The sequence below is a fragment of the Cnephaeus nilssonii genome (genome assembly GCF_951640355.1).
Source record: "Cnephaeus nilssonii genome assembly, chromosome: 6".
NCBI classification, from domain to species: Eukaryota; Metazoa; Chordata; class Mammalia; order Chiroptera; family Vespertilionidae; genus Cnephaeus; species Cnephaeus nilssonii.
The window spans coordinates 58390162-58402753 of record NC_137077.1 but is presented as its reverse complement, the minus strand read 5'-3'; the positions used below and the strand labels follow the sequence as shown (position 1 = coordinate 58402753).

Below are 12592 nucleotides of genomic sequence, written 5' to 3'. Positions count from 1 at the left end.
ACTGAGCTGCATCATCCAGGGCTTGATTGTTTCTTTTAATGTGGAAAAACTTTTTAGTTTGATATAGTCCCATCTATTATTACTTTTGTGCCTATGCTTTTGGTGTCATAATCAAGAAATCACTTCCTAGACCAATGTCATGAAGCATTTGCCTTAAGGTTTCTTCTAGAAGTTTTATGGATTCAGGCTTTATTTTTAAATCTTTATACCACATACCTGATAAAGAGTTAATATCAAAAACACATAAGGAACCCCTACAATTCAATAGCTAAAAACCAAATAACAGATCAAAAAATGCTCCTATGACTCGAGTAGACATTTCTCCAAAGAAGGCATACAAATGGTCAACAGGTATATGAAAAGATGCTCAATATCAGTAATCATAGTAGAAATGCAAATCAAAACCACAGGATTAACTCCTCATACCATTATCAAAAGAACAAAAAATAAGTGCTAACAGGATGTGGAGAAATTAGAATCCTTGTATGCTGTTGGTGAAAATGTAAAATAATGCAGCTGCTATGGAAAACTGTATGAAGGTTCCTTAAAAAATTAAAAATAGAAATACAATATGATCCAGAAATCTAACTTCTGGGTATATATCCAGAAGAACCAAAACCAGTATATTGAAGAAATATCTGCACCCCCTTGTTCATTGCAGTACAATTCACAATAGCTAAAATATGGAAACAACCTAAATTTCCATCAACAAATGAATGGATAAAGAAAATGTGATATACACAGAGAATGGAATACTATTCAGTCTTAAAAAGGAAAGAAAACCCTTCCCTGTGAGATAACATGGATAAGCCTGGGGGATATTATGCTAGGTAAAATTAACTTCGCAGAAGGACAAATATTCCATAATTCTAATTATATGATGTATCTAAACTAGTAAAACTCATGGAAACAAAGTAAAATGGTAGTTGCTGGGGGAAGGAAGAAATGGAAAGTTAGTGTTCAACAGGAATAAAGTTTCAGTTGTACAAAATGAATAAATTCTAAAAATCTGCTGTACAACAATATGCCTATATTTAACAACACTGTTAAAAAATTGTTTAGAGGATAGATCTTACCACAGTTTAAAAAAATGTTTAAAAAGATTTCTAATTTTTTTTTCAGCCCTCATTTACTATGAAAAGCAATTCTTATACTCATGTATCTCTACTTGTGCTTTCATATTCTAAAACATGTTTTAACAAAAATACTTTCACATCAAAATCATTGCGATAAAGAACATTTTTTAACAGACACTTGAGAAATATCAAAAGCCTGAAACAAAATATTAAAGAAAATGTTTAATAGTGATTTAACTGTATTAGACAATATAACATAACATTTATACTACACCTCATTCTGTAAGAGATTTGAATTGGAAGCCTTTTTAGTAATAGCACATTAATTTAAATGCAAATTTAGATAACTTCTATACTGAGGGAAAATATTAAAATATAAAGAAGGTACGCACAACACACAATTACATTCATCTATCATTCTGGACTTCATTATCTCAAATCAAAGGCTTCTAAATCATGTAATATGCCATAAAAAGTGGGAGCACTTACTTAGGAGTAGAAGGACCCCTTGGCCATGTTCCGTCTTCATTTTTCTGTTCTATCACTAACACCTACAAATATGACACAGTAAGAGTGTTTGTCTTAACCCCAATGTTAAAAATAGTTTTAAAAGATTAGCTGAATTCACTAAGAAACTAAAGTAACCCTGTGATTAATTAAAGCACAGTATATAAGGTGAAGAGATATTTGCATTTTGATTCCAAAGCTAGGCAAGGAAGACAAAAATTTAAGAAGCAAAATATAAAAACTAAGCAACTGAACACACACACACACATACACACACATGAGAAAGATAAGGACCACGCATTTTGGGGAGCAAACTCTTCAATAATATATCTTTGTTTCACTTCCTAATAAGGGTACTTTCAATTTTAGTAAAAAAAAATAAATACATTAAAAGTTCAGGATAGTGTTTAGTTTATTTATCAGTAGTTAGAACTCATAAAATCTGGAAAAATATTTTTTTAAATACTTTTATTGACTTCAGAGAGGAAGGGAGAGTGAGAGAGAGATAGAAACATCAATGATGAGAGGGAATCATTGATTGGCTGCCTCCTGAACATCCCCTACTGGGGATTGAGCCTGCATCCTGGGCATGTGTCCTTGACCAGAATTGAACCTGCCACCCTTCAGTCCGCAGGCCAACACTCTATCTACTGAGCCAAACCGGCTAGGGCTAAAATCTGGAAAATTTAATGCACATTTTGGGAAACATTTCTATTTCAAAATCTGATAAATGCATTCCTAGCAAGAAGATCAAATTATTTAAATTCTCGAGGCCTCAGTTTTTCCAATGTACATAATAAAAAGAACAATAGTCATTACATAAAACCAATCACTGAAAAGAGTTAATGAATAAAACTACATATTTAAAATTGCCCCTCAGAGCTACCTCAAGGCCTGCTAAATGGTAACCAAGGAGAGAGGTGGTGGTCTATTGATAGACAAGAAAGAGAGTTTGCTGGTTAGGGAGGGGAGTGTTGATGAACTAGTAGAGTTCCAAGTTCCTCACTCCAGCTTCAACCAGGTAACTCTACTTTTAATTGTATTACATATTAAAAATTTAAGATTTCACTTAAGAATATAATGGCTAAAGTAAGTATCAAATAACTATTTTTATAGTCTATTACAGAAATATGGAAGATTGAAAGTGGATATGCAAAACACTGGAGGCAGAGAAAGCTGTTAAATAAGGGCTGGGAATGACACAGAGATTAAAGAAATATTTAGAAGGCAGAATCAGTAGAATTTGCTGACTGTATTTAAATGTCTTCATTTTTCAACATATTAATTTCTCTGGATTATATCATAAAGAAAGAACAAATAGGGGCTTGATACCTTCTAGCAGGAGCTGGCAAATTATAGTTCACTTAGTTTACTGACTGCTTTTGTAAATAGTTTGTTGGAACATAGCCATTTCCATTTGTTTACATATCTTCTCTAGGGTTACTTTCATTATACTAACAATGGCAGAGTTGTAGTTGTGATGGAGACCATAGAGATAGCTGAACCAAAAATATTCACTATTTAATCCTTTATAGAAAGTTGACTGGCTCATCTTATTTAGCTGTTTTGTTTTTTTTTTAATGAAAACTTATTTCTTTTTATATTCAAGTTCAAAGAGGGAAACAGAAGTTATTGCTAAGTGTCCAGCAAGGACAAGGAAGACATGAGTTAGAAAAAGGAAGCGAGAGCCAATAGGACCCACTATAAATGTCAGGATGTCCAAAAAGTTTGTGACTCATGAAAGCTTCATGTATGGTATGCTTCAAATAAACAGTATTAGTAAACAATACCTGTCCTTGGTATAAACCAGCATCCTGAATGGTGCTGTCTGGTTTATTCAGTGGTTCAAATGTATTGCTCATGTATTTGTTCCACAATCTGGTCTCCTTTTCATCTGGAATATTGAAGATTTTTCTTATTTCCTTTTCAATTGTATCTAGATTTAAGGAGAAAAGATATGTAAATATAGTATTTAAATATATACCACGTAGACCTAAGTGCTCACCAGCATAAAAGTCCCAAATTTAAAATACTGATATGATAGTAAGGATAGGTGAACGAATATGTAAAAAAACCCCACAATAAACAAGATTTTTAAGACCAGGTGTGCTTTTTAAGAAAATGGTAATTATAACTCTCACAGATGATTACTTAGGGAAATTGAGATCTCAAAAGGTAAAGGAGTTCAATCATATTAACACCAAAGTACAATTTACGTCATATAGCTTAAATTTTAACTGTTTACATATTATAAAATCAACATAAATTTTCTGATGATATGTAGGAGTTAGAAAATAAAGTATGACTCAGAGATGTTACAAATGGAAAATATTTTTAATTATAACTAATTTCAGAACAATTAATATTAAATTAAATATAATTTACAATTTAGTTTGTTTTTAAATATATTTTTATTGATTTCAGAGAGGAAGGGAGAGATAGAAACATCGATGAGAGAGAATCATTGATCAGATGTCTTCTGCACACCCCCTACTGGGGATCGACCCCGCCAATGGGGCATGTGCCTGTGACTGGAATCAAACCCAGGACCCTTCAGTCCACAGGCTGACACTCTACCCACTGAGCCAAACCAGCTACGGCTGAATTAATTTTAATAGACTATACTCCTGGGATAGATTTATAGATTCTTATTGTACAGATTTTAATGTCATGATTAATGTAATATTATAGTAGTAGTATCCCCCCTCCCCCCGCCACAGTTTTGCTTCTTGCAGTTTAAGTTACCTGTGGTCAACTGTGATCTAATAATATTTAATGGAAAATTCCAGAAAAATGCAATTCATAAATTTTAAATTGCCTGTGTTCCGAGTAGCAGGATGAAATCTTAGCTCTCTGCTGTGTCCTATCATGGACGTGAGTTATTCCTTTGTATGGCACATCTATGCTGTATGTGCTACCTGCTGCCAGTCACTCAGTAGCTGTCTCAGTCACAACTGCCATAGTATAGCAGTGTTCAAATAACCCTCTTTTTTTTAATAACTAGAGGCCCGGTGCACGGAATTCGTGCATGGAGGGGGGTTGTCCCTCAGCCCAGCCTGTACCCTCTCCAATCTGGGACCCCTCAAGGGATGTCCGACTGCCCGTTTAGGCCCGATCCCTGGGATCGGGCCTGATTGGGCCTAAACGGGCAGTCAGACATCCCTCTCACAATCCAGGACTGCTGGCTCCCAACTGCTTGCCTGCCTGCCTTCCTGATTGCCCCTAACCACTTCTGCCTGCCAGCCTGATCACCCCCTAACCACTCTGCTGCCAGCCTGTTTGCCCTCAACTTCCCTCCTCTGCCAGCCTGATTACCCCTAACTGCCCTCTCCTGCAGGGTTGATCACCTCCAACTGCCCTCCCTTGCAGGCCGGGTGCCTCCCAACTGCCCTCTCCTGCTGGCCATCTTGTGGTGGCCATCTTGTGTCCACATGGGGGCAGCTATATTGTGTGTTGCAGTGATGGTCAATCTGCATATTACTTTTATTAGATAGGATAGAGGCCTGGTACAGGGGTGGGGGCCAGCTGGTTTGCCCTGAAGGGTGTCCCGGATCAGGGTGGGGTTCCCTTGGGGCGTGGGGCGGCCTGAGCGAGGGGCCTGTGGTGGTTTGCAGGCGGGCCACGCCCCCTGGCAATGCAAGCGGAGGCCCTGGTATCTGGAATTTATTTTCCTTCTACAATTGAAACTTTGTAGCCTGGAGTAGAGCCAAGCCTGGGGCTCCCTCCGAGGCCCGCAGCCATTTGTGTTGGGGTTATAATTGAAACTTTGTTGACTTAAGCGGGTGGGCCCAGCCAGGGTGTGAAGAAAGCTCTGCTTCCCCTGTTGCCGGCGGCAACCTGGCCTGCTCTCTCAAGCTCCATTCTGTCGCCATTTGTTTGAATTTGTTTACCTTCTATAATTGAAACTTTGTAGCTTGAGTGGAGGCTTAGGCCTGCAACGGCTGGCGGAAAGCTTGGCTTCCTCTGTTACCTAGGAAACCTTGATCTCTGTGGCTGTAGCCAACTTGGTTTGGGTTAATTTGCATACTCGCTCTGATCGGATGGTGGGCGTGGCTTGCGGGTGTGTCAGAGGTATGGTCAATTTGCATATTTGTCTATTATTAGATAGGATGGCCCCAGAGTGCAAGAATAGTGATGCTGGCAATTTGGATACGTTAAAGAAATGTAAAATACTTCTTTTAAGTGAAATGGTGACTATCTATCTGTTCGATCACTCACTATGACATGCGCTGACCACTAGGGGGTGGTGTGGAAAATGGCGGGTGACCAGAGGCAGCAGTGGGGTGCTAAGGGAGCAAGGGAAGGAGGAGGTGGGGAACCTAATCGGCCCTGATCGCTGGCCAAGCCTAGGAACCCTACCCATGCATGACTTGAGTGTACTGGGCCTCTAGTAGTACAATAAAATATTGAGACAGACAACATTCACATAACTTTTATTATAGTATATTGTTCTATTAAGTTATCATTTAGTTATTGTTATTAACTTAGAGGCTCTGTGCACAAAATTCATGCACGGGTAGGGTCCCTAGGCCTGGCCGGCGATCAGGGACGATTGGGGCCTTCTGGTGGCTGGCTGGGGCCTTCCTTCATTCTGCGCCACCCCCTGGTGGTCAGCGCAAGTCATAGCAAGCGGTCAAACTCCTGGTCAGTAGAACTCCCAAGGGGACAATTTGCATATTAGCCTTTTATTATATAGGATAATCTCTAACTGTGCCTAATTTATAAATTAAACTTTATCATAGATATGTGTGTATAGGAAGAAACATAGTACAGATATAGAGTTTGGTACCATCCTTGGTTTTAGGCATTCACTAGGGGTCTTTGAACATATGCTCCATTAATAAGAGCACACTACTGTATTATATTGAAAACTTTCAGTATTTAGTATGTAGAATTGTATTCTTTTCCTAACGATATTCCACAAATCTTGAAATTCAAAAGTTAAGTAATTTTTTCATAATATGAGAGTTACAAATGGAATTCCTAATATTTTAAGCATTCAATTTAGAAAAGTGACTGTGAGTTTATTGAAATGTCCTAGCTAAATAAAGAGGGTAAAAATAAAAAAATCACACATTAGGATTAACAAGCACAGGATATTGAAAGATGGTACTATTTTATGAAAAGTATAGATTAAAAGTATTTTCCTGTGGTGAAATGGGTGACTGGTAAAAGTCAAATGACATATAAAATTCAGAAATACTTTTATTTACTTGTAAGCAAAATGTACTTAATGATTGCTTCCAACAAGGAAAACTAGACAGTGCCATAATTTATAACCTCTTTTCCTTGTTGAGGAGTTCTGCATTAAGTGTTATCTCCAATGTGTCTTTATATTTTCCAAAAAGATCAAATTATTACTACTAACCTTGTTTTCTAGTAACTTTATTTGAAAATAACTAGTTTATGATTTTTATTTTTAGTTGTTTTAATCAAATGTACTAAAATTAGTGACTAAATTACTAATTGTTTATTTAAAAAACTTTTCACTCAATAAATTCTTGGTAGTATATTACAATGTGGCCTTTATATAGAATGAAAAAATTTACATAAATTTCAATGTACATTTATAGATATATATACAGATATGTAGACATAGCCTATATAATAAAGAGGTAATAAGCAAACTGACCGTCATGCCTTCGCACAAAATGCCGCCCCCATGTGGTCAGAAGATGGCCAGCAGGGGAGGGCAGTTGTGGGTGATCAGGCCAGCAGGGGAGGGCAGTTGGGGGCGACCAGACCGGCAGGGGAGGGCAGTTGGGGGCGACCAGGCCTGCAGGGGAGGGCAGTTAGGGGCTACAAGGCTGGCAAGGGAGGGCAGTTGGAGGGGACCAGGCCTGCAGGGGAGGGCAGTTGGGGGTACCAGGCCTGCAGGGGAGGGCAGTTGGGGGAGACCAGGCCGGCAGGGGCGGGCTATTAGGGGCAACTAGGCCGGGAGGGGAGGGCAGTTCGAGGTGACCAGGCTGGCAGGGAACGGCAGTTTGGGGGGACCAGGCCAGCAGGGGAGAGCAGTTGGGGGCGACCGGGCCGACAGGGGAGGCCTGTTGGGGGCAATCGGGCTGGCAGGGGAGCAGTTAGGCATCGATCAGGCTGGCAGTGGAGTGGTTAAGGGATGATCAGGCTGGTAGGCAGAAGCGGTTAGGGGCAATCAGGCAGGCGAGTGGTTGGGAGCCAACAGTCCTGGACTGTGAGAGGGATGTACGACTGCAGTTTTAGGCCCGATCCCTGTGGCCTAAACTGGCAGTTGGACATCCCCCTAGGGGTCCCAGATTGGAGAGGGTGCAGGCTGGGCTGAGGGACACCCCCCCGCCCCCCCCACACTGCACGAATTTCGTGCACCGGGCCTCTAGTAAAAATATAAAGGGAGTTAGGTACACTTCTTTTGAAACTTTAATTCCCTAATCTACTCATCATTAAAAGTTCTTTAATTTATAATCCTGTTAGAAACAAAATATACATTTTCAAATGCTAAACTCAAAATAAATGATTTGATGTTTTTAAAAAAGTAAAATGGCACAAATATTAAATTCATCTAATAATGTAAAGTGAATTTAGAAACCATAAATAATTCAACATTAAACTAAGACACAGTGCATCAAGCTTGGAAATCTATAATGTTAAATACAGGCCCTTATAATCGTTATCATCCTAGTAACATTTAACAAATAGAATATTAATTAAATTTCTAATAGCAATGATTTAACAGATCTTGCATTACCTATTGTGTCAGCTTTGCTAAATCTTCGAGTAACAACATTGTTCATGTTTCCATTTTCACAGAGCTTCAATTCTGTGAGGTATACTTCTACTTTGCAGTGCTTTACAAACATACCCTGTTCAACCACCTGAAAAAGCAAAACAAAATAGTGTCAGCTATAGCTCAATACATTTCACTGTCTCTAACAGAATACATTTTCTAAAGAGGCTTAGAAAAAAGCCACAGATCTCCAATGGAAAACAATAACTACTAAAATCTACCAATATAAAAGATATTAACTATTTGAAAAGGCAAGAAACATTTTTAGAAAATTTAATATTTAACAGAATATGAATAATCACATTAAACACTAACAGTATGGAAAGGTATTCTACTGATCTAGGAAGACACTTAAGTACACAATGAATACATTCAGTACTTATAGTAAAAAAGTTTACTCAAAATGTAAATACAACTCTGACTAAAGGTACAGACATACTTATAGTTTTCAGTACTGATCTCAAGCTGAAAACCTTTTAAAATGATTAAGTTTTATACAATTTCAATTAGCAAGAGCTGTCTCACTCTGTATGTTAAAATAAATATTTTAAAATAACTGCTGCCAAATTATTTAGCTATGCCCTATTCCCGATATGTTAGTTTACCATTCTAAGATGACTTTGATCTTTAAACACACACTTAGTAATTCTACGCAACTAATGGAAAAAAAAAGCTGCTTAAACATGCAAGCAATAAAGCAGAAAGATAGAAAATATGTGTACGTTAGGGTCACCTTTTTAATAAGTATATTTCCTTTTGCTCTTCTAAAGGTTAACTGTAGGGTTTCAGTCATGAATACTGTTGCTGAAAATAGTAATCAGCCTGATATGTGATACATTAGACAAATATGGCAAAAGGGAGGCTCCAAATGACTCTTGCACTCACATGCTTAGCATCACTTTAGTAAGGGATTTAAAAATTTCTCTTTCACTTGTAGGGAAACTGTTCTAGCTCAAAAACTTCAAATGTAGTTTATCTAGCACTTAATGTCTAACCCAACGTAATTTTTATGATACTTTGTCATATACATTCTCCTACTGCATTTATTTATTCATTTATTTATTTCATTGGAGTGACATTGGTTAACAAAATTATACAGGTTTCAGGTGCACAATTCTACAGCACATCATCTGTACACTGTATTGTGTGTTCACCACACAAACTCAGGTCCCCGCTCATCCCCATGTATTTTCTTTATACCCTCCTCCTGCCCCAAAACCCACTATCACCTCACTGTAGTCCTCCTATTGCATTTCTAAAACAGGTTAACAGCCTATGCCTCTACTTCTATTAATTAACTTAATTCATTTTACAAACCAATATGTAAAGTTATCTAACTCTTAAGTTAGACAATGTTTTATCTCTTTATGCTAATTTTGAGGTTAGGAATGTAGCAAAAGATACCACATCATTTTATTTTATAAGATTGCTTGTAGCTATATTTAAGTAGAAAAACTAGGAATCAAATATCACTATCAATAAAAAATTTCTGTTCTAAAACTCAATATCTGAAAAGAATCCTAAAATAATATTATATTAAGATAGCTACTAATCATTGATAAATTGCTATAACAACTACAGGCTTCATTTTTATGGGGGAGAAAATGGGATGACCAACAACAGATCAGGAAATGGAATAAAGAAACAGGATGAAATAATAAAAAATATGAAAATTCCTCATAATGTATATGGAGGTATATATATTTTAAATAATCATAGTTCTTTTTTTAAAGGCAATTAATTTTAATAACACTAACAGATATTTTTCTGAAAGAAAAAAAAAACACAAAAAAACCCCTGGTGATTTAACTGTCAGAAAGTCATTATAAACAGTGAAAAAATTACCATCCAGATTATTTCAAAATCCACACTTTATTGGGATTCAGAATTTTTCTTATTTTTTTCTTCTGACAATATCATACATTACTAAAACACTCAATATCACTACTTAGAATACTATGAATATATTTATAAGATATTATAGTACTTCTAAAAGTAGTGTATTAAAAAGCTATTCTTGTTTGGGATGATGAAAGATTTTGGAAATAGTAGTGAATGTTGCACAACATCCTGATTGTAATTACTGCCACTGACTTTTGCACTAAAAATGGCAAATTTTAGGTTTCATATACTTTATAATAAAAAAAATTTAAAGGAAACAAAAACAAAAAAGCTGTTCTTTTAAAGAAAATATCTGTCTTCCAACTATTTCTGATTTAAAAGAACCATACTATATGAGTGATTATAGCACTACAGGACAGAAAATTAATGATCATATTTATGTATTCATGTTATGATCATATGTAAATTATTTGCTTATATAACATTGACTTTATTTTTATTTATATAAAGTTTCCTATGTTCATTAAAAATGTTTGCACTGAAAATAATCATTTAAAATAATGGCTATGAAGACTAACAGAAAGAAACAGGCTTATAAAAACAGATTATAAAGTTATATTTATCTATTATTATAACCATTAAAACATACATTTGAAATTTAAGCCTGGAGGGTTACTATTCAAAAATAATAGTTATGTTTCAGAATTAGAGGTGACAGTTAAAATGGTTTTATAAGTAAATTATGTTATGTTATAAATAAGGAGCAAGCACATGGTAAAATCTGGCTCCTTGTCCAAAATATAAGACTGATGGCTATATAAAAGTATTTCTGCCCTGGCCAGGTACTCAGTTGTTAGAGCATCATCCTATACACTAAAAGGTTGCAGGTTCCATCCTCAGTAGCAGTGAGTACAGGAGGCAACTGATTAATGTTCCTCTCTCACATCAATGTTTCTTTCTCCTCCTCCTTCCCTCCCCCCTGCTTCCTCTCTCTTTAAAATCAATCAAAACATCCTTGGGTGAGGATTAAAAAACATATATTTCCAATAATTCAAGGCCACATAGGAGGTAAAGCCTCTTTACTAAGTTAGTGAGGGAAATACAAGTTTATGCTGAATTAAATAAATATAAATTCCATTTGTTCATTTTGCTGTGAATATTAAAAAACATTTTGTATAAAGCCATGAAATATACTTAATAAACTTAATGTATGAAAATTTACAGAAACTTTATTTCATTCCAAATAATGTCTACTTCCCCCTCTGGATACAGAAAGTAATTTCTAAAGAAATCCGTTAGGCCTGAATGGACACGTATACTATTTTTGAGGAGTGAGCTACCTTCATTTTTGTAGCATTTACTAAGCAACTATACTTAGTGCTAGGTGTAACAGGTGAATTAGACTTAGGCTCTGGAGTCAAGAATGAGAACAGCTAGTGGTAAAGACTGACAAGTAGAGAAGTATAACACAAAGATGAAATCATACTAGTAGTTGTTAATACTAACAAATCCTACATGTTATTTTCTACCTACAAATATTTAAGGACACGTCTTTTCAAAAACAAGGACTCAAACATAACACCATTATCACAACTAAAATAATTTAAATGAATCCCTTAATATCAATTATCTCGTCAATGTTCAAATTGTCTTTCTTATTTTTAATGTATTGTTTGAATCAGAGTCCAAATAAAACTGACATATTACAATTAATAAAGTCTCTTCAATATATTTTAACTGAAAAGTAGACTATCTTTTCATTTTTGCAATATTTATTGACTACTTCATAAATGTTGAGATGTATTCTAAATAAGAGGCAATTAATATTTAATTACCTCCTTTCTTGTTATGTAAGCATAAGTTAACCAGTGCCTAGATTGAGGTGGGAAAACCCACAAGCTAAATCTGACTCACCATCTATTTTTGTAAATAACATTTTACTGGAACACAGCCATACTCATTCATTTATGCATCATGTATGGCTGCTTTTGCACCTAAAATAATAGAGATGAGTAGTTTCCACAGAGACCATTTTGGCCCACAAAGCTAAAAATATTTACTATCTAGCCCTTTATAGAAAATGGTGACTCCTATGGCCATTAATTCATTAGGTCTTTTAAAAATTTGCTAAGTAATATTTTGTATTTTTCAGTAGAAAAAGTTTTTATTGGTTTATTCCTAAGAAGTTTGATGCTACAAGTATTATTTTAAAATTACTTTATTTGCTACTGATATGTAATTGACTTTTATATATTGACCTTATATCCAGCTATCTTGCTAAACTTAATTATTAATCCTAATTGTTTTTTTAAAAAATATATTTTATTAATTTTTTACAGAGAGGAAGGGAGAGGGATAGAAAGCTAGAAACATTGATGAGAGAGAAACATCGACCAGCTGCCTCCTG

General features: G+C 35.8%; 1 protein-coding gene across 2 annotated transcripts in view; it reads right to left on the bottom strand.

The window, feature by feature from the left end:
* Nucleotides 1-12592, bottom strand: part of USP15 (ubiquitin specific peptidase 15) — a 103449-nt gene that overhangs the window by 73519 nt on the left and 17338 nt on the right. For both annotated transcript variants that reach the window (XM_079775915.1, XM_079775916.1), the window contains exons 3-5: nt 8305-8431; nt 3374-3519; nt 1566-1627 (exon numbers count right to left, since the gene is read on the bottom strand). In XM_079775915.1, coding sequence (XP_079632041.1) covers nt 1566-1627; nt 3374-3519; nt 8305-8431 — 335 coding nt within the window. The remainder of the gene's footprint in view (nt 1-1565; nt 1628-3373; nt 3520-8304; nt 8432-12592) is intronic.